The sequence below is a fragment of the Mobula birostris genome, chromosome 7 (assembly GCF_030028105.1).
Source record: "Mobula birostris isolate sMobBir1 chromosome 7, sMobBir1.hap1, whole genome shotgun sequence".
In the NCBI taxonomy this organism is placed as follows: Eukaryota; Metazoa; Chordata; class Chondrichthyes; order Myliobatiformes; family Myliobatidae; genus Mobula; species Mobula birostris.
Window position 1 is genome coordinate 5959829 of NC_092376.1, and position 23449 is coordinate 5983277.

General features: G+C 48.0%; 1 protein-coding gene across 1 annotated transcript in view; it reads left to right on the forward strand.

Moving 5' to 3' along the window:
• The window catches only part of LOC140199981 (autophagy-related protein 16-like), a 98970-nt gene that overhangs the window by 23511 nt on the left and 52010 nt on the right, over positions 1 to 23449 (forward strand). The window contains exon 4 of the mRNA XM_072262541.1: positions 16491 to 16564. Coding sequence (XP_072118642.1) covers positions 16491 to 16564 — 74 coding nt within the window. The remainder of the gene's footprint in view (positions 1 to 16490; positions 16565 to 23449) is intronic.

The following is a 23449-nucleotide window of genomic DNA, read 5'->3' on the forward strand; positions in this document are numbered from 1 at the left end:
CTCTGTTCACTTCCCCCTCCCTTGTCCTCGCAACCTCCCTCTTCCTCTCCACCTCCCTCGTCCACTGTCCCTCCCCTCTCTCGTCCTCTCTCCTTCCCCCACCCTTGTCCCCTCTCCCTCATCCTCTCTCCCTCCCCTCCCTGTCCTCTCTCCCTCCCCTCCCCCATCCTCTCTCCCTCCCCCTCCTCGTCCTCGCTCCCTCCTCCACCCTCATCCTCTCTTCCTCCCCCTCCCTCCCTCCCCCTCTCTCCCGGCCCTCCCGGTCCTCTCTCCTTCCTCCTCCCTGTCCTCTCTTCCTCCCCCACCCCATCCTCTCTCCCTCCCCCTCCCCGTCCTCTCTCCTTCCCCCTCCCCCATCCCCTCTCCCTCCCCTGTCTCGTCTCCTCTCCCTCCTCCCCTCGTCCCCTCTCCCCCCTCCCTCGTCCTCAATCCCTCCCCTTCCTCGTCCTCAATCCCTCCCCTCCCGGTCCTCTCTCCTTCCCCCTCCCTGTCCTCTCTTCTTCCCCCATTCCCGTCCTCTCTCCCTCCCCCTCCCCGTCCTCTCTCCCTCCCCCTCCCAGTCCTCTCTCCTTCCCCCTCCCTGTCCTCTCTTCTTCCCCCACCCCCGTCCTCACTCCCTCCCCCTCCCCGTCCTCTCTCCCTCCCCCTCCCTGTCCTCTCTCCTTCCCCCTCCCCTGTCCCCTCTCCCTCCCCTGCCTCGTCCCCTCTCCCTCCCCGCCTCATCTCCTCTCCCTCCCCACCTCGTCCCCTCTCCCTCCCCTCCTTCGTCCTCAATCTCTCCCCTCCTTCGTCCTCAATCCCTCCCCTTCCTCGTCCTCAATCCCTCCCCTTCCTTGTCCTCAATCCCTCCCTCGTCCTCAATCCCTCCCCTTCCTTGTCCTCAATCCCTCCCCTTCCTCATCCTCAATCCCTCCCCTCCCTCGTCCTCTCTCCCTCCCCTCCCCGTCCTCTCTCCCTCCCTTCCCCGTCCTCCCTCCCTCCCCGTCCTCTCCCTCTCCTCCTTCGTCCTCAATCCCTCCCCTCCTTCGTCCTCAATCCCTCCCCCTCCCCGTCCCCTCTCCCTCCCCTGCCCTCCTCCTCTCTCCCTCCCCCCCTCGTCCTCTCTCCCTCCCCCCTCGTCCTCTCTCCCTCCCCCCGTCCTCTCTCCTTCCCCCTCCCCGTCCTCTCTTCTTCCCCATCGTCCCCTCTCCCTCCCCCCTCGTCCTCTCTCCCTCCCCCTCCCCGTCCTCTCTCCTTCCCCCTCCCCATCCCCTCTCCCTCCCCTGCTTCGTCCTCTCTCCCTCCCCCCGTCCTCTCTCCCTCCCCCCCTCGTCCTCTCTCCCTCCCCTCCCAGTCCTCTCTCCCTCCCCTCCCCATCCTTTCTCCTTCCCCCTCCCTCATCCCCTCTCCCTCCCCTGCCTCGTCCCCTCTCCCTCCCCTCCCTCTCTCCTGCCCCGTCCCTTGTCCTCTCTCCCTCCCCTTCCTTTGCCCTCCCTCCCTCCCCTCCCTCTCTCCCCCTCCCTCCCTCGCCCTTCCTCCCTCTCTCCCCCTCCCTCTCTCCCCCGCCCTCTCTCTCCCCCCCTCGAGGAACATATGCTGCTCTGTTTTGCCGTTCCTTGTTGCCTTTTTTTAAAACTTTAACATCTGGTACATCTTGTTGTGCTCGTATAGGGTGGTAGCCATCTTGGGTTCATTTTAAAAGAAAATCCCTCGCTGCCAGTGTTAAGTTTTGTAATTTCAAAACACTAAATCACTTTAAAGGAAGATATGAGAGTCTGAAATGCAGGTCTATCTTCGAGTTTACTTTAATCGAGGCATGCACAAATCACAATAGTGTGATGACGTATGGAATTTTACATATGAATTATTTAAATGTACAAGAATGCTTAATCTAAAAAATATATATATGTCATTGGGTATATGTAAAGTGAAGGCTGATAGTTCTTGATTTGTCAGAGCATCAAAGATTATGGGGAGAATGTAGGAAACTAAGGTTGAGAAGGATAATAAATCAGCCATGCTGAAATGGTCAACAGACTCAATGGGGCGAATGGCCTAATTCTGCTTCTATGTCTTGTGGTCTTCCAGATTTAACAAAATCTAAGTATTGCTTGTCACTGAGGAACTTGGACTGGATGTCCTCAACCACATTTCATTTACTTCTCCATTGATATATCTAGTTTCACAACAATTCATCTTATGATTTGTGGGCAAGATCACCCTGTCGTATTGAATAGCAACACAGAAATGTGCCAGAGCCTATCATCTATTATCTGTCCAGCATTTTGTATGCGTTATACAGCATCTATCACCTCCCACCCAGATGGACGCTCTCAGCAGATGCACGGTTACTTACTTATTTAGAGATGCTTGCAGTGTGAACAGGCCCTTCCAGGACAATGAGCCTCACTGCCCAGCAACTCACTGATTTAACCCCAGCCTAGTCGCTGGACAACTTACAAAGACTAACTGGTACATCTTTGGACTGTGGGAGGAAACCAGAGCACCCGGAGGAAACCCATGAGAGGATGTTCAAACTCCTTACAGACGGCATCAGAATTATGGGGACGATGGTATTAAACTAGAAAGAGGAGATTTATGAGGCTGTTGCCAGGACTAAGTTATAAGGAGAGTTTTTTTTCTTGGAGATTAGGAGACTGAGCAATGACTTCATAGAGGCAAGAAAGGATGAAAAATCAAAAAATCAAAAATTATGATGGACACGGTCAGGATGAATGCATGCGGGATTAGGGAAACTAGAACCAGAGATCAAGTCTGAACTGTCTGCACAATCTAAGGACTCACTTCAAAGTCTCTACAACTCGTATTCTCAGTATTCATCATCATTATGTGCCGTGTCGTATGACGTGGGTGATCGTGGTCTCAAGGACGTGATTGTTCTTCACGAAGTTTTTCTACAGAACTGGTTTGCCATTGCCTCCTTTGGGGCAGTGTCTTTACAAGGTGGGTGACCCCAGCCATTATCAATACTCTTCAGAGATTGTCTTCCTGGCGTCAGTGGTCGCATAACCAGGACTTGTGATGTTCACCGGCTGCTCATATGACCACCCAGCTCCTGCTCCCGTGGCTTCATGTGACCCTGATCGAGGGGCTAATCAGATGCTACACCCTGCCCAAGGGTGACCTGCAGGCTAGCGGAGGGAAAGAGCACCTTACACCTTCTTTGGTAGAGGCATACCTCCAACCCGCCACCCAAGATTATTTCTTTTATTTGCATTTTGACTTCTTTCGCACCTTTGCTGTTTGTCGGTGTTTATTTGTGTATAGTTTTTCATAAGTTCTATTGTATTTAATTTTTCTGTAAATGCCTGCAGAAAATGAATCTCAAGGTAGTTTGTGGTGACGTGCACAATTTAGTAGACGCCTCCTGTACCTAATAAAGAGATCTCCGAGTGTATGTTTGTGGTCTTCTGCTGTTGTAGCCCGTCCGCTTCAAGGTTTGATTTGTTGTGCATTTATAGATGCTTTTCAGCACACCACTGTTATAATGCATAATTATTTGAGTTACTGTCACCTTCCTGTCAGCTTGAACCAGTCGGGCCATTCTCCTCTGACCTCTCTCATTAACAAGGCATTTTCACCCTCAGAACTGCCACTCACTGGATGTTTTTTGATTTTTTTGCACCATTCTCTGTAAACTCTAAGAATGTTGCATAGGAAAATCCCTGGAGATCATCAGTTTCTGAGATACTCCCCGGTCTGATGTTTGGTGTGTGACCACACAGTATTCCATTTGCCACTTCTTCACCTATTCTTCCATTCTGTCCAAGTTCGTCTTCTCTCCTGTCTCCATAAGACCTTAAGGCATAGGAGCAGAATTAGGCCATTCACCCCATCAAGTCTGCTCCACCATTCCATTTTGGCTGATTTATTATCCCCTCAACCCCATTCTCCTGCCTTCTCCTCTTATCCTTTGATGCCGAGACTAATCACAAACCTATCAATCTCCACTTTAAACATACGCAATGACTTTGCCTCCACAGTCACTTGTGGCAGTGAATTCCACAGATTCACCAGCCCAGCATCCAGGACACCTTCAAACGGTGATGCCTCAAAAAGTCGTATTCATCGTTAAGGACCTTCATCACCCAGGACATGTCCTCCTCCCATTCCATCAGGGTGGAGGTACACGTACTCATGATTTTAGGAACAGTTTCTAAAATGATGGAACAGAACACTGTTTAGGAACAGAAAGCTGAAGACACAGACTCATCATTTTAAAAACAGTTTCTTCCCCTCCGCTATCAGATTTCTGAATTGACATTGAACCCAATTACACTACCTACTATTTTTATTTGCCTTCTTATTGCACTACTTATTTAATTTTTTATATATATATAATATAAAAATTTAAAAAATCACAAACCTGTAGGCCTCAGCACATCTCCGTGGCAACAGACTGTTAACCAACCTTGAATGCATAGTGGAACTACAACTACAAGTCATAGGTTAAGGGTGAAAGGTGATGTATTTAAGGAGAACCCAAAGGGGAATTTCTTCACTCAGAGGGAGGTGAGAGTGTGGAACAGGCTGCCAGTAGAAATGGTGGATGCGGGTTCAATTGTAACACATAAGAGAAGTTTGGATGGTACTGTACATGGATGGGATGGTTTGGAGGGCTATGGTCCTGGTGCAGTTCAATGGGATGAGGCAGATTAATAGTTTGTCATGGACCAGATGGGCCGAAAGGTTGTCAAGCTGAGGAGTGGTAGTGGGGACAAGCTCCCACTACCTAAAAGTGCTCCTCACGGCATGCGCCTCAAATAGCCTCTGACAACCAAGTCCAACTCCTGGCCTTCTCGTGTGGTTTAGCCTCTAAGCCCGGCGGAGCTGTTTCTACTGACAGGAGAAGGTGCGAAGGCAGGTCCTGGCGCCTTAAAACCAGTGCTTCGGATAGATGGAGCTCGTCAGCCTGGGAAGACAGTCCATCTAAGAGAGGGAAACTCGGATTTCAAACCTCTGCTGTCTTGTGGCCATACCCACTCATGGGAAAGGCTTCTGGAGTAAACCTTGAGGACAAATCTGGAGCTGGAGTCCCTAAGGCAGTCCGATGTTGCTTTCAATCTCGTTCTGGCAACTCCTGCGATGACACCAGTGTCAAGTTGTATCGGCCCTTGCCCTTCCCCTGGACAACATCGGTGTCGTGGAGAGGGGAGACTTGCAGCATGGGCAACTGCCAGTCTTCCATACAACCTTGCCAAGGCCTGCACCCTGGAGAGGACACTAGACTTTCCAGGCGCAGATCCATGGTCTCGCGAGACTAACGGATGCCATCACCAACACCAGATGGGCTGAGAGGCCTGCTTTTCTTCAGTAGTGCTCTATGACTCTATGCAATGTTCTCTACTCCAACAACAATCCCCCTGTGCTCCAACTTTGATTAATGACCTCTCATGTGGCACTGTATTGAAGGCCTTCTGAGCACTCCGGAGACCAAAGTTCTGCTGGTTCCCCTTCTCCTTCTGCAAGCTGAAACCTCAGAAAAACGAAACCGTTCACAAACCATGCCACTTCTGCACAAGCATTATGAATATCAGAGTTGCCACTTCCTTCATGATAAATTTTAGTATTGTCCGAGGTTTCAGGTTAGACAGCAAGGTTCGTGCGTGACTGTGAAACAATTTCCCTCTTTCCATTCTGACTGGCAGGACGTGTACGCTTTCCACAGCCACCTGCACTAATGCAGATGTTAAGGACCTTGACCTGAAACACTGACTGTTTATTCCTCTCCAGAGATGCTGCCTGACCTGATGAGTTTCTCCAGCATTTTGTGTCTGTTGCTCTCTGCAATAAATGACCCTGGAGAAACAGTGACGTACACAGGGGGACCTTGGGGACCATGCTCATGGCTCCCTGAAAGTGGCCAGATAAGTAGGTGGGCGGGTGCCAAGGCGGCCTTGCGGCATAATTGCCTTTGACAATAGACAATAGGTGCAGGAGTAGGCCATTCGGCCCTTCGAGCCAGCACCACCATTCACTGTGATCATGGCTGATCATCCACAATCAGTAGCCTTCTCCCCATATCCCTTCATTCTGCTATCTTTAAGAGCGCTATCTAACTCAAAGAATCCAGAGAATTGGCCTCCACTGCCTTCTGAGGCAGAGCATTCCACAGAACCACAACCCTCTGTGTGAAGAAGTTTTTCCTTAACTCCGTTCTGAATTGTCTACCCCTTATTCTTAAACTGTGGCCTCTGGTTCTGGACTACCCCAACATCGGGAACATGTTTCCTGCCTCTAGCTTGTCCAATCCCCTAATAATCTTATATGTTTCAATCAGATCCCCTCTCATCCTTCTAAATTCCAGTGTATACAACCCCAGTCGCTCCAATCTTTCAACATATGACAGTCCCGCCATCCCGGGAATTAACCTCGTGAACCTACGCTGCACTCCCTCAATAGCAAGAATGTCCTTCCTCAAATTTGGAGACCAAAACTGCACACAGTACTCCAGGTGTGGTCTCACCAGGGCCCTGTACAACTGCAGAAGGACCTCTTTGCTCCTATACTCAACTCACCTTGTTATGAAGGCCAGCATGCCATTAGCTTTCTTCACTGCCTGCTTGTTTTCAGTGACTGATGAACAAGGACACCTTTGCTGAGAGGGGCACGGAGCAAAACACTGAGAAGTAATGCTGCATCTGTACAACAGCCGCACCCAGAGTACAGAGATAGGAGCAGAATTAGGCAATTTTGACCATCGTGTTACTGTGGATATTAGGTGCATCCTGTGGGTCAGAATTAGGCCATTCAGCCCTTTGACTCTGCTCCGCTCTTCCATCCGGGCTGATGCACTATTCCTCTGTATCCCACTCTCCTGCCTGCTCCCTGTACCCTTGGACGCTCTGATTAATCAAGAACCTATCATCCTCCTGGGTGGCGGGGTAGAGATATGTCTCTACCAAAGGAGATATAAGGCGCTCCTGCCCTCTGCCAGCCTTGAAGGTCACTTTTGGGTAAGGTGTAGCATCTGCTTAGCTTCCCCCCCCCCCCACCTTGATCAGAGTCACGTGAAGCCACGGGATTAGGTGGCAGATGGTCGTACGAGCAGCCAGAGCATATCACAAGTGCTGGTTATGTGACCACTGACACCAGGCAGATAGTCTCTGAAGAGTATTGATAATGGCTGGGGTCACCCGTCTTGTGAAGATACTGCCTGGAAGAAGGTAATAGTAAACCACTTTTGTAGAATAATTTGCCAGGAACAATCATGGTCATATGACATAGCACATAACGAATAAATAATCATTTTCTGCTTTAAATAGTGACTTGGCCTACACTGCTGTTTGTGATGATGAATTCCACAGATTCACCTCCCTCTGGCTAAAGAAATTCCTCACCTCTGTTCTAAATGGACATCCCTCAATTCTCTATTCTCTGTCTGGATGAGTGGAGTCAGATTCCAGGGAGCTGGGTCGAGTTTTCAAAGTATGTATACCATAGATAGAGGTTAGGGGTGTATGGGGTGTCAGGGAGGGGTAGCACCTCTGGTGGGGGAACATATCGCATCCTTTTCGAGGCAGTTTGTCCACCTTTGGTCCCCACCTAGCACTCAACTCTCACCTGTGGCTCCCCGTCGCTGTTTGCATGCGACAGCAGCCATACCCCGGGCAACGGCTTCGACAAGCCGGCTAAACCAGGTGAGGGTAGCTGACGGGTCTCAAACCCTCGGTGAGATAGGGAGTTGTCTATCCCAGCATGTGAAGACAGACTCCAGCGGATTGAGCGGATGAGACCAGCGGAAGGTCCAACGGTCAAGAAGGCGGTCTCTGCAAGCGTTGTGGAACATGTAGAGCAGGACAAGACACAGAAGATGTCCTGGTCATCCACTGCACCTAGTCCCATCTCCAGCCGTCTCGACTCTGTTTTGCCACTGGATCCAGATGGGAATGGGGAAGAGAGAGTGAGGCAACTCTCCCTCAAATAAATCCAAATCACGCGCTAGTCTCGACACCATCGTCATCATCATCACCCTCAACGTCTGAAGTCCTGTGCCGATGGGCGAGCGATGGAGCAGCAGGTGTGGATACATTGGGAGCTGTAGTCACAGATCTGCACATAGGCGGCTCAGGTCTAATGGTCGTTTCTCACTGACCGAAGCAGCAGTGAAACTTGGTGTCTACCCGGTCGACTGAGCAGCCCTCTTTAGGAACGCACTGCTCACCTCCGTAGGATGAGGAAGGGGCTAGAGAAGGTGCCCGAAACATTGCCAGCTTCATTACACCCTGGCCAGTTTACCGCGGCTGGCGGGGATCCTATCGTGGCGGTCGAACAAACACAACAAAACGCAAGGTAACACCGCTCACCATTGGCACTTGGAACGTGCGCACGCTACTGGACAACCCTACAGCAAACAGACCAAAGAGAAGAACAGCCTTAGTTGCCAGAGAGCTTGCAAGATACAACATTGACATTGCAGCCCTGAGTGAGCCTCGTCTTGCCAACGTGGGTCAGCTGACTGAAACTGGAGGCGGATACACGTTTTTCTGGAGCGGTCGCGGGAGCGATGAGTGTCATGATGCTGGAGTTGGATTTGCCGTCAGGAGTCATCTTGTTCGGAAACTTGCCAGTCTTCCCAAGGGCGTGAATGACCGGCTCATGACACTACAGCTTCCGCTACAGAACAGAAATCAAACCACCCTGATCAGCGCCTATGCCCCCACAATGACCAACCCAGACGTGACAAAAGACAGGTTCTATGAAGAACTAGACGCAGGGAGCAGCACCGACAAGCTGATCTTACTCGGCGACTTCAATGCAAGAGTAGGGCGCGACTCTGCAGCCTGGCAGGGAGTCGTTGGGAGTCATGGAGTGGCAAATGTAACAGTAACGGCCTACTCTTACTGAAGACCTGTGCAGCACACGACCTGCTCCTCACCAACACAACTTTCCGCCTGCCTACCCGTAACAAGACCTCCTGGATGCACCCCCACTCTAAGCATTGACATCTTATCGACTATGTCATTGTCAGGAGAAAAGACAGGCAGGATGTCAGAGCGACCAAGGCCATGTGTGACGCTGACTGCTGGACAGATCACAGGCTCATTGTCTCCAAAATGAAGCTTCGTATCAGACCCAAGAGGCGACCACAAGGAAGCAAGGCAATGAAAAGATTCAATGTGGCCGGGATGAAGAACCCCAGCATTGTTTCAGCACTGGCTGAAGATTTAGAAACCAGGCTTGCTGACCTACACCTTGCAGGCAGCGCTGTGGACGACTGGGATCGCTTCAGGGATGCTGTCCATTCATCTGCACTGAAGATGCTCGGGTTCTCTACCCGCAAGCAGCATGACTGCTTCGATGAGAACGATGAGGAGATACAGGCTCTACTTGTTGAAAAGCACCGCCTTCATCGTGCCCATCAGAACGACCCATCATCAGCTGCCAAGAAAAACGCCTTTACCAGTGTTCTCAGGATAGTCCAGAAAAAACTGTGTAAAATGCGAGATGCCTGTCTGAGCGCCAAGGCAGATGAAATACAGGGATACGCTGACAGAAACGACTGGAAACGATTCTATGAAGCCCTCAACACTCTCCACGGAGCTCAGTCTCTCAGGAATGTCCCCTCCTGAGTATAGATGGTACAACTCTCATTACAGAGAAGGCTCAGATCCTGCAGAGATGGGCTGAATACTTTGAAGCCGTCCTCAACTGACCGTCATCTATTAACAATGAGGCGACAGACAGGATTCCCCAGGTTGATATCAACAGCGCCATGGATGACCCACCGGTAGTAGCCAAAGTCACGGAAGCTGTCAGCCAGCTATCCAGTGGCAAAGCCCCAGGGGCAGACGCCATACTTGCAGAGATCTAGAAAGCCAGTGGTCCTGTACTTGTAGAGAAGCTCACCGAGTTGTTCCAGTCTTTTTGGAAGCAAGGATCCATTCCTCAGGAACTGAAAGATGCATCCATCGTACACCTCTACAAGAGGAAGGGCAATCAACAAGTATGCGACAACCACCGAGGAATCTCACTGCTCTCCATCGCAGGAAAAACCCTTGCAAGAGTCCTGCTAAATCGTCTGGTCACTCATCTGGAGCTGGGCCTGTTGCCAGAGTCATAGTGTGGCTTTTGCAAAACTCGTGGGACTATCGACATGATTTTTGTCGCGTGCCAACTTCAGGAGAAGTGTCAGGAGCGGAATTGCGAACTCTACACAACTTTTGTTGACCTCACGAAAGCCTTCGACACTGTCTGCCGACAAGGCCTGTGGAGGATCATGTCAAAGTTCGGCTGCCCTGCCAAATTCTTTCAGATGGTACGCCAGTTCCATGATGGCATGATGGCCAGAGCGCTGGACGGTGGAGAACCCTCTGAGGCATTCCCAGTCACCAATGGTGTCAAACAGGGCTGTGTGCTCGCACCCACACTGCTTGGCATGATGTTTACTGCCATGCTGAATGATGCTTTCCAGGACAGTGATGCTGGAATCAGCCTCAAGTACAGTGTGGATGGGAAGCTCTTCAACCTGAGGAGACTTCAGGCTATTACCAAAGAGAAGGAGACTGTTCTAGAGACTTCCTCTTTGCCGATGACTGCACCCTGTATGCTGGCTCGGAGCCAGAGATGCAAGTCAATATGGACAAATTCTCCACGGCTTGTGACAACTTTGGACTCACCATCAGCATCAAAAAGACCGAAGTCAAGCACCAGACTGCTCCTCATGCACCATACACAGAATCGAAAATCACAGTCAAAGGACAGAAACCACAGGCAGTGGACCAGTTTACTGACCTTGGCAGCACCCTCTCCCGAGCAGTGACTATTGATACAGACGTTAACTGCAGAATAGCAAAGGCAAGTTCTGCTTTTGGTAGACTGCGCTCCACTGTATGGGAACGTCGAGGAATCAGTCCAGCAACAAAACTGAAGGTCTACAGAGCCGTGGTACTCAGTACCCTCCTGTATGCCTGTGAAACGTGGACTGTGTATCGAAGGCATGCAAGACAGCTCAACCATTTCCACGTGACTTGTTTTCGCAGAATATTAGGCGTCAGATGGCAAGACGAAGTACCAGACACTGAAGTTCTCTCTAGAGCAAGTCTACCATCAGTCCACACACTGCTGATGAGATCACAGACCCGGTGGGCAAGTCATGTCATCCGCATGCCGGACGAGCGCATACCCAAGCAGCTCCTTCTTGGGGAACTCTCTGCTGGAAGGCGCTCGCATGGAGGGCAGAAGAAACGTTACAAAGACACACTAAAGGCCTCCCTGAAGTCATTTGACATAGACACGACCTCCTGGGAAACGCTGGCATAAAACCACCCTACCTGGTGTGGCCTCATCCACAAGGGCTGTCAAGCTTACGAAGCAGGGCTCATTGCTGAAACACAACATAAGCGCGAGCTGCACAAGTCCAGAGCCACCAGCACAACAACTGCAGTGCCTACACATGTCTGCCCAACATGTGCCAGGACCGTTTGTTCTTCTTCCATCAGGCAATCGTTACAGGAGCATCAAAACTAAAACCACAAGGCTACTAAACAGCTTCCTCCCACAGGCAGTCAGACTGCTGAATAGCTGCTCCACCTGACTCTGCTTTGAAAACTTTTAACTTGATTTTAACTGACATATGGCTGTTGTGTTTTACTATTTATTGTTATGTTTATAATTTAGTGTTGCGTTTGTTAAGTTATGATTGCACTGCTCCTGGGAAATGCTGTCTCATTCTGCCCTGCAGAGCTGATGTACGGTTAGAATGACAATAAAGTTTTTGAATCTTGACATTTTGTGCCCGAATTGGCCTGACCAGTCACCTTCGGACACACCGCATCCAGTCTCAAAGTGACTAATGGTGTCGAGGACTTCATCAACGACGATGGACGAACCACCACAGACAACCTTGAGATTTGTCTCCTAACAGGCAGCCACAAAACAAAGAAACACAAGAAATAGATGAAAAACCACACGTAGCCAAGAGCGACAAACGTCCAATATGCAAAAGAGGATAACTTGTGCAAATGATAGAAAAATAAATAAGTAATACCGAGACAATGAGCTGTAGAGTCCCTGAAACTGAGTGTACGGGTTCAGTTCAGTGCCGAAGCAAGCATACCAACTTACGTGGTTCTCAACACCTCAGTCTGTCCAACTGGTGAAAGTGATGGTGTGGTTTGAACCTTCTCTTCCACTATTGAGCTCTATGAGAGGCTTAAGCATTAGAGTCATACTGTGTGGAAACAGACCCTTCAGCCCATCAAGACTATGCTAACCCAGTTAACATCAACCCTACACTAATCCCCACGTTCCCATCGATTGCCCCTCACTCACACAAGGGGCAATTAACCTACTGATCTCTCACATCCTACACACTTGGGAGGACAGGGGAAACCCATGTGGCGACAGGGGGAGAACGTGCGAACTCCACACAGACAACACTAAAGGCTGGGATGGAATTTGAATCTCCAGGGCTTTGGGGCAGTGGCTCTTCCCGCTGTGCCATTGTCATGATCATAAACACTTCCACTCACAACCTCCTCTGTTCCCAGGAGAACGGTTCCACTTCTCCAGTCCATCCACAGACCTGAGGTCCCACATCCCTGGTACTGAACATAGAACATTGCCGTATGCTGTAGGCCTTTCTGCCCATGCTGTTCTGAGCTTTTAACCTACTGCAAGATCATGACCCTCCCTCCCACTTAACCCTCCATTTTTCCATCATCAGTGTGCCCAGTTTCCTAAACATCCTAATGTAGCTACCTCTAACACCATTTATAACAAGGCATTCCACACACCACCACTCTGTGTAAAATAAAAAAACAGAAGAAACCTGCCTCTCACATTCCCGCCCTAAACTTTTCTCCAACTACCTTAAAATTATGCTCCCTTGTAGTAGCCATTTCCGCCCCGGGAAAAAGTCTCTGGCTGTCTACTTGATCTATGCCTCTTATATTTTATACACCTCTATCAAGTCACCTCTCATCCTCCTTCACTCCAAAGAGAAAAGCCCTAGCTCACTCAACCTATCCTCATAAGGCACGCTCTCTAATCCAGGCAGCATCCCGGTGAATCTCCTCTACATCTTCTCTAAAGCTTCCACATCTTTCCTATGATGAGGGGAGCAGAAATGAACACAGTATTCCCAAGCGTGGTCTAACGATGGTTTTATAAAGCTGTTTCAGTGTTGTAGGCATCTTCTACCAGATGGGAACAGACATCAGAATTAGAAATAGATTTAATATCACTGACATATGTTTGGCAGCAGCAGAATATTGCAGTACATAACATCCTCTCTCAAGCTTCCACATCCTTTCTATAATGAGATGACCAAAAATGAACACAATATTCCAAGTGTGATCTAACCAGAGTTTTACAGAGTTGTAGCTCTTGAACTCAATCCACCAACTAAAGAAGGCCAGCACACCATATGCCTTAACAACCCTATCAACTTGCCCTTTATAAATCAAAGTATTGGAGAACAAGAGTGATGCACTATCAATAACTCCAAAAGACTGGAAGTAGAGTAAATACTGAAAGGCTTTTATTAGCAGTAAAATGTGATCTTGTCCATGCTGAGTATCTGCCCCTAGACTGAGAGGAGGGGCAATGGCACAATCGCCTTCATTCAGTGGTCTGTGGAAGGAGCCGCGGGAGCAGTCAGCAGAGGGACGTGCCAGGACGGATAACCCTGTTACAACATTATATATATATAGTTTACCACAAAGAGTTGGGATGTTATGTTGAAGCTGTGTTAGATGTTGTTGGAACCAAATTTGGAGTATTGTGTACAGTTCTGGTCACCTACCTACAGGAAAGATGTCAATAAGAGTGAAACAGTGCAGAGAAAATTTACAAGAATGTTGCCGGGACTTGATGGTTTGAATTATAGGGAAGGGTTGAATAAGTTCGGTCTTTATTCCCCAGAGCTGAGGAGAATGAAGGGAGATCTGATAGAGTTATACACAATTATGAGGGATATAGATAGGGTTAATCCAAGCAAACTATTTTCCCTGAGGAAGGTTTATTCTCACTGACAGATGTGGTGAAGTTGTTTTGTGGCAGGTGTACAGTGCAAGGACATAAAAATTACAATAGAAAGGAAAATAGTGCTGAGGAGGAATAATGATGTAGTGTTTACGGGCAGAACATCATTATTAATAAATAGTGGGGGGGGGGAGAAAAGTAACAATAAAGTCCTGTTCATGGCACAGTTAAGAAATCTGATGGTGGAGGGGAAGAAGCTGTCGTAAAACATTGAGTTTGGGTCTTCAGGCTCCTGTACCTCCTTCATGATGGCAGTAATGAGAAGCAGGCATGGCCTGGAAGGTGAGGGTTCTTAATGATGGATGCCACCTTCTTGAGGCATCACCTCTTTCAGATGTCCTCGATGGTGGGGAGGGGTGTGCCCATGATGGAGCTGGTTGAGTCCACAACCGTCAGCGGCCTCTTGTGATCTTCTGCACTGGCGCCTCTGTGATTCAACCAGTCAGAATGGTCTCCACTGTACACTGTAGGAACTTGTAAGAGTCTTTGGTGGCACAGCAAGTCTCCTCGGAATCAAAATCAGTTTTATTATCACTGACATACAGTATGTCATGAGTTTTCTTTTATGGCAGCAGTACAGTGCAATACGTTAAATTACAATAGTGATATATAAAAATAGTACAAAAGGACAGCAAAATAGTAGTTACTGTCCGTGGGTCATTGGACCGTTCAGAAATCTCATGGTGGAGGGAAAGAAGTAAATGGAAAGAACGTTCTCAAGGTCCTTAACAGTGTTGATGAGCAGAGGGATCTTGAGATGCAAGTTCATAGCTCCCTGAAAGTGACGGCGCAGGTTGATATGGTGGTTAAGAAGGCTTGTGGCATGTTTGCCTTTAGTTGAGGCACTGAGTTCAAAAGTCAGCAAGTTACGTTGCAGCTTTATAAAACTCTACTTGGGCCGCATCTGGAGTATTGCGTACAGTTCTGGTCATTATAGGAAGGTTGTCGAGGCTTTGGAGAGGGTTCAGCAGGATGCTCCTGGATTAGAGGGCGTGTGAGATATTGGACAATCTGGGTTGTTTTATCTGGAGTGCTGGAGGCTGAGGGGAGATCTGATAGAGGTATACAAGATTATAAGCATGGATAGAGTGAACAGACAGTATCTTTTTCCCGGGGTTGAAATGTCTAATACCAGAGCGGGCACATTTAAGGTGAGAGGGGGTAATTTCAAAGGAGATGCGAGGGGCAGGTTTTTTACACAGAGAGTGGATGCCTGGAGTGGGGGTAGAGGCAGATACATTAGGGATTTTTAAGAGACTTTCAGATAGACACACGAATGTGAGGAAAATGGAAGGATATGGACACTGTAGGCAAAAGAGATTAGTTGGTTCTCTGATGACTAATTTAATTGGTTCAGCACAACATTATACACTGAAAGGCCTGTTCCTATGTTGTGTGATGGAGGTGTTTAGGACCAGGGGACAGAGAATGAAGATCAGTAAAGAAGCCAAAGGTGACGGGGAGAGGGTCTTTCCTCAGCAAGGGTTTGAAGTTTGGAATGCAGGTCCAGGGAGAGGAGTGAAGCAGATATAATTGTAGTATTCAAACGAAACCCCGCTGGTTTCCTTGGCTGCGTACGCGTAGGGAATACACGCTCTGGTCCCGGCAAACCAGTGAGATTGAGATGACTCTGCCACCCCAAGCCCCGGTTTGTGTGGGTGCTGTGTACTTTGCTACCCTGTTACAGCTCAATGCCAAGAAATAACAGACAGCACACTGCGTACGATTAAAGGAATTATATTTATAAACCTTAACTTGACTAAAGGGTGAGTAAAGAAAAGAAAGAAAAAAACAAGAAGGACCCATTATAATTAAACAGTCAAATGTGCACAAGTTGGAGCTCAGCTCTTCCAAAAGTCACACATATTCACCGACCCTCAGTTGATCTCGGTGCCTGGCTCCGTCGAATCACAGGCCCCACTGGGTCGAATCCTATGGCTGGTTCTTTGCAGCGTCTTCCCTCTTTATCTCATGCTACACAGGAAAAAAAAAACAAGACCAGCCTTTCTAATTGATGACACACATTCTTCAGCATCCCTTATCTTCAACAATAACCCAAACAGGCTGAAGCAGAACAGTCTGAACTTACAGAGCTGCTAAAATGAAACACCTGCAGCGTAGCCGTAAAAATGTGAGCCAGGGTGTTCCACCGATGAAGCTTCATTTGGAATACCTGGTCTGGTAACAGTTTTTTATAGTCTTAGCCTCTCCTCCATAGAGTCTATCTATACTTCTCACTGCTTTAGTAAGCATACCTACTTACCTAAGCCCATGGCCACCCACAGCAGCTCAACAGAGTCCTTTGTCCTGGGCCAATTTTTCAAGTTGTCCCCAGGTGTAGCCCTTTGAAGATCCTTGATCCTATGGATGAGGTTGTTGGAGCTTCTCTTGGTGTTTCTGTAGCTTGGTTTTTTATGGGATGGGGTTGCTAGCTCCATAACGAACCCTCCTCCATTTGCAACCAGGCTCAGGCCTCAGAGTAACGTTCCTTGTATCTCCCCCAGCTTGCCCAGGAGGTGTTTGAACGAAACAAGGATTACAGACAGAAGGAGATGGAGCTGCAGGCGGCGCAGAGCAGGTAGGCTAACATCAGAACACCAGGGCAGGGGGGTGAATCTGAGGAATTTGTCCCTGAAATTGTGAGCACATGCCTTCGGCCTCCTGTACCATAGGCCCTTAAGACCATAAGATATAGGAACAGAGTCAGGCCATTTTATCATGGCTGATCCAATTTTCCTCTCAGTCCCAATCTCCAGCCTTCTCCTTGTCTCCCTTCATGAGCTGACCAATCAGGAATCTATCAACCTCTGCCTTAAATATACATAAAGACTTGGCCTCCACAGCTGCCTGTGGCAAAGAATTCCACAGATTCACCACTCTCTGGATGAAGGAATTCCTACTCATCTCCATTCTAAAAGGACTCCCCTCTATTCTGAGGCTGTGTCCTCTGGTCTTAGATTCTCCCACCACAGGAAACATCCTCCCCATATCCACTCTATCAAGGCCTTTCACCATTCGATAGGTTTCAATGTGGTCACCCCTCATCCTTCTGAAGTCTGGTGAATACAGGCCCAGAGCCATCAAACAGTCTTCATATGTCATGCCGTTTAATCCTGGAAACATTTTCTTGAACCTCCTTTGAACCATCCCCAGTTTCAGCACATCCTTCCTGAGGTAACTGCTCACTGTGCTCCAAGTGAGGCCTGACCAGTGCTTTATAAAGTCTCAACATTGCATCCTTGCTTTTATTTTCTAGTCCTCTTGAAATGAGTGCTAACATTGCATTTGCCTTCCTTACACAGACTCAAACTGCAAATTAACCTGTAGGGAATCCTGCACATGGTCTCCCAATTAACCAGGTTCCCTAAAGGTTAACTTGTAGGTTGACTCTGTGGTGAGGAAGGCAAATGCAATACTAGCACTCATTTCAAGAGGACTAAAATGGGGGAATCTCAATATGTAGGTAGATTGGGAAAATCCAGTTGGCGCTGAATCCCAAGGGAGGGGATTTGTAGAATGCCAATGAAATAGCTTTTTAGAGCAGCTTGCGGTTGAGCCCACTAGGGCAACAACAAGTTTGGATTGGGCGTTATGTGATGACCCAGATTTGGTTAGGAAGTTTAAGGTAAAGGATTAGATTAGATTAGATGAGATTCAACTTCATTGTCATTGTGCCGAGTACAGATACAAAGCCAATGAAATGCAGTTAGCATCTGACCAGAAATGCAAAGAATAGTGTTATTTACAAAATAACTGTGAATAAAAAGTAAGTGCTACAGCACACAAATATAAAAGTACTGAGACAGTACAGTATGGGTGCAATACTGCTTAGCGCTGTGATGTGAGGTTCAGCAGGGTCACAGCCTCAGGGAAGAAGCTCTTCCTGTGCCTGCTGGTGCGGGAGCAGAGGCTCCTGTAGCGCCTACTGGATGGGAGGAGAGTAAGAAGTCCATGGTTAGGGTGAGATGCATCCTTGATAATGCTTTTCGCCCTGCCCAGGCAGCGTTTATGGTAGATGTTCTCAATGGTGGGCAATTGGGTGCCGATAATCTGCTGGGCAGTTTTCACCACACGCCAGAGTGCTTTGTGGTCTGATACGGGACAATTGCCATACCACACTGAGATGCAATTGGTGAGTATGCTCTCAATGGTACAGCGGTAAAAGTCCGTCAGTATCCTGGGACAGAAGTGAGCTTTCTTGATGCTCTGCAGGAAATAAAGGTGCTGTTGCACCTTTTTGATCAGGATGGAGGAGCTTAGGGACCAGGTGAGATCCTCGGAAATGTGATCAAATGAGGCAGTGATCATAATATGATAGAATTCCACCATGCGTTTTGAGAGGGAGAAGCTAAAATTAAATGTGTCAGTATTGCAGTGGAGTAAAGGGAATTACAGAGGCATGAGAGAGGATCTGGCCAAAGTTTATTGGAAAGGGACACTAGCAGGGATGACAGCAGAGTAGCAAAGGCTGGTGTTAATGAGGTAAATTCGGAAGGCACATGAAAGATACATCCCAAAGATGAAGAAATATTCTAAAGGGAGGATGAGGCAACTATGGATGACAAGGGAAGTAAAAACAACATAAAAGCAAAAGAGAGGTCACAAATTAGTGGGAAGGAAAGGATTGGGAAGTTTTTAAAAACCAACAGAAAGCAACTAAAACAGCCATAAAGAGAGAAAAGATGAAGTTTGTAGGGAAGCTAGCCAATAATATAAGAGGATACAAAAAGTGGGGACAAAGATATGGTGGAGGAACGTACTGTGTCTGTCTTCACTGTGGAAGTCACAGGCAGTATGCCAGAAATTCGAGAGTGTCAGGGGGCAGAAGTTGCTGTTACAAGGAGAAGGTGCTTGGAACGCTGAGAAGCCTGAAGGTAGGTAAGTCACCTGGACAGGATGGCCTACACCCCAGGGTTCTGACAGGATGGCCTACACCCCAGGGTTCTGAAAGAGGGAGTTGAAGAGACTGTGGAGATATTAGAAACGAGCTTTCAAGAATGACTAGATTCTGGCATAGTTATCGAGGACTGAAAATTTAATGAGGGACACAGAAGAAAGGAAATCATGGCCAGTTAGCCTGACTTCAGTGATTGGAAAGATGTTGGGATTGATTATTAAGGATGAGGTTTCAGGGTATTTGGAGGCACATGATAAAATAGGCCAGGGTCAGCATGGTTTTCTAAAGGGGAAATCTTGCCTTTGAAATCTGTTGGAATACATTGAGGAAATAACAAACTGGATAGACAAAGGAGAGTCAGTGGATGTCTACTTGGATCTTCAGAGGGCCTTTGACAAGATGCCACACATGGTATTACAGGAAAGGTACTACCATGGATAGAAGTTTGGCTAACTGGCAGGAGGCAAAATGTGGGAATAAAGGGTCCGTTTCTGGTTGGCTGCTGGTGTCTAGTGGTGTTCCGCAGTAGTCGGTGTAGGGAACGATTCTTTTTATGTTATATGTCAATGATTTGGATGAAGAATTGATGACTTTGTGGCCAGGTTTGCAGAGTATATGAAGATTGGTGGAGGGCCAGGTGGTGTTGAGGAAGCAATGAGTCTGCAGAAGGACTTAGACAGAGTGGGGGACTGGACAAAGAGTGACAGATTGAATACAGTGCAGTGAGGTGTATGGTCATGCACTTTGGTAGAAGGAATTAAGGTGTGGAATATTTTCTAAGCAGGAATAAAATAGAAAAATATGAGGCGCAAGGGGACTTGGGAGTCCTTGTGTCAGATTTCCCAAAGGTTAACTTGCAGTTTGAGTCAGTGGTGAGGAAGGCAAATGCAATGTTAGCATTCATTTCGAGAGGACTAGAATATAAAAGCAGGGATATAATGCTGAGGCATTACAAGTCATTGGTGAGACCGCGCTTGGAGTATAGTGAGCAGTTTTAGGCCCCTTCTCTTAGAAAAGATATGCTGGCATTGGAGAGAGTCCAGAAGAGGTTCACAAGAATGATCCCAGAAAGGAAATTAAGATGTCAATAAAATTGAGAGAGTACAGAGGAGATTGACTCAAATGTTGCCTGGGTTTCATCTCCTAAATTACAGAGAAAGGTTGAATAAGTTAGGTCTTTATTTTTTGGAGCATAGAAGGTTGACGGGGGATTTGATAGAGGTGTTTAAAATTATGAGGGGGATTGATAGAGTTGACGTGGATAGGCTTTTTTCCATTGAGAGTGGGGGAGATTCAAACAAGAGAACATGAGTTGAGAGTTAAAGGGTAAAAGTTTAGGGGTAACATGAGGGGGAACTTCTTTACTCAGAGAGTGGTAGCTGTGTGGAACGAGCTTCCAGCAGAAGTGGTTGAGGCAGGTTCGATGTTGTAGTTTAAAGTTAAATTGGACAGCTATATGGACAGGAAAGGAATAGAGGGTTACGGGCTGAGTGCAGGTCGGTGGGACTAGGTGAGAATAAGAGTTCGGCATGGACTAGAAGGGCCGAGATGGCCTGTTTCCATGCTGTAATTGTTACATGGTTATATGGTTATAAAGGCTTAACGTATGGGGAGCATTTGATAGCACTGGGCCTGTACTCACTGGAGATTAGAAGAATGAGGAGGGATCTCATTACAACTTATCGAATTTTAGAAGGTTTGGGTCAAGTGGATGTGGGGAAGAGGTTTTCTTTAGTGGGATGGTCCAGGACCAGAGGCACAACCTTAGAATAGAGGGAGAACAGAGATGAGGAAGAAATCCTTTAGCCAGAGGGTGGTGATTCTATGGAATTTGTGAGGTGGCATGGGCTTGATCGGTTGAGAGGCCTGATTCTGCTCCTTCGTCCTGTGGCTTTATGGATCTTTGATAATTCTAAGGGCCTTGTTTACGCAGCATTCCGGATGGGTGGAAGAGAGACCTCGATCCTCTCAGCTGTCCTCACAGTCCTTTGTAGGGCCTTGCAGTCAGATGCCTTGCAATTTCCATACCCCACAGTAATGCAGTTGGTCAGGGCACTTTATTAATAATAATAATAACTACTTATCGAGTATTTTTCATACAGACGATGGAGTTCAAAGTGCTTTACAATGGGATAAAGTACAAACTTGAAAATAAAAGATAAATGTTAATTAAGAGCAAGGATAACTAAATAGGTTTTGAGTTGGTGTTTAAAAGTGTCAAGTGCAAATGAGTCTGCATCTCGTATAGTTTTGGGTATTGAATTCTACAGTTTAGGAGCAGAGTTCGAAAAAGCTGACCAGCCAATTGTCTTTTGAGGGGCGAGGCCATAAAACCTGCCTAGTTCTGCATTCGATGGTGCCTGTGAAAAATAAACAATTACAGTTCCAATTCCTCGGGCTTGTACACTGAGGACTCTGTTCCTCAATGAACCTAAATCCCTACCATACAGGGTGGAGGAACTACCCATGTGCGTCTTCCAGATTCAAAAATCAGAGGTGTAAAAGGACTCGGGAGTCCTTGTACAAGGTTCCCTGAAGGTTACCTTGCAGGTTGAGTCAGTGGTGAGGAAGGCAAGTGCAATGTTACCATTTATTTCGAGAGTACTAGAGTACAGAATACTGAAAAGCAAGGATGTAATGCTGAGGCTTTATAAGGCATTGGTCAGACGGCACTTGGAGTATTGTGAGCAGTTTTGGGCCCATTATCATCGGAGAGGGTCCATTCATGAGAATGATCCCAGGCACAAAAGGGTTAATGCATCAGGAGCATTTAATAGCTCTGGGCCTGTAGTCGTTGGAGCTTAGAAGAAACGGGGGGGGATCTCATTACAATCTATCATGATAGAGTGGTCTAGGTAAACGTCTAGATAGAGTGGGTATGGAGAGGATGTTTCCTATAGTGGGGGAGTCTAAGACCAAAGAGCACAGCCTCAGAATAGAGGGACGTCCATTTAGACCATAAGATCATCGACATAGGAGCAGAATTAGGCCATCTGGCCCATTGAGTCTACTCCACCATTCAATCACGGCTGATCCTTTTTTTTCTCCTCCTCAAACCCAGTTCCCGACCTTCTCCCTGTAACCTTTGATGCCATGTCCAATCAAGAATCTGTCAATCTCTGCCTTAAGTACACCTGTAACCCTCGGGTTTGACCAGCGTGCATTTGTCCAGGGGAAGACAGCCTCTGGCCCGGCCAAACTGAGAAATCTCGTTTGTGTGAATGCTGCGTGATGTGTTGCCCGATTACAAATCCGTACCACAAAATATCAGACAGTACACCATATGCAATTAAATGATTGAACTTTATCATCTGGTGTAGTGATCGTGATGACTAGGACATTCGCTGTGTTGCTGGCATCGGGTTCTATTGACAGGAAATCCATTACAACCAGGTTCAGGGGCCCTGCACTCTGCAAGTGGGTCAAGGGAGCTGTCAACCTAGGCAGCGTTTTCTGCCGTATGCATCGAATGCATGACTTGTAGTACTCTTCGACCTCCAGCTCCATTCAGGGCCAGTCAAACCAGTCTCTGAGCAATCCATAGGTCTTTTCAATCCCCAAATGCCCAGAATCATCATGAAGTGACTTCAACACAATCCTCTGATACTTCTTGGGCAGAACCAGCTGGCAACGCCGAGGTCGGTCCAGGGGTGACGTGACCCGGTATAAGATCTGGTTCCACAACTCCAGCCAAGGTCATTCTCTCAGTAATGGAGGCACCAACACGTGTTTCGTCTTCTCCGCCTGAGCCATGTCTCCCTTTTCGACCGCTGACAAAATGGTACTGATTCCCGGATCATCTTGCTGAGCAGCTGCCACTTCCCCAGAACTCAATTCTGGCAGCTGATTTGTCTTCAGAGCAGTCAGGTTACAGTAAACTTGGGGAATGGCGTCATCAGAAGCTCCCAATTGATCCACCGCTTGATCCTGCCTCTCCTTTCCCTCTGCCTTCACAGTGATGACAAACTGACACATGGCCTTCACCCCAGGGGCAGGAACGCTCTCCCACTCCTCGTCCATGTCCAGTCCCTCATGCACCCGTCGGGACAAAGCATCAGCATCAAAGTTCCTGCTTCCCGGCCGGTACTTCAGGCTGAAATCACAGGCAGACAACGCTGCCAACCACCGATGGCCTGTGGCATCCAATTTCACTGAGGTCAGGATATAAGTTAGGGGGTTGTTGTCCGTCCTCACCTCAAACTTGGCCCCATAGAGGTAGTCGCTCAGCTTATCCACCACCGCCCATTTCAATGCCAGGAATTCCAACTTGTGCATGGGATAGTTTTTCTTGGAGGGCGACAAACTCCGGCTGACAAATGCAACGGGCCTCAACCCGGTGCCCTGACCCTGATACAGGATGCCCCCTAAGCCCTCTCGGCTGGCATTCATGTGCAATCAGGGGCCTGCAAAAGCCAGCGCCGGTGCCTGGGTCAGCAACTCCTTCAGCACTTGAAAAACCTCTTCACAATTCGCAGCCCACCTCAGTCCAAAGGGCTCTGAGGGGCTAAGATGCTCTCCACCCTCCGGTTCTTTCTCTCACCTCCCTTTCTTCCCCAAGGGAGGGTA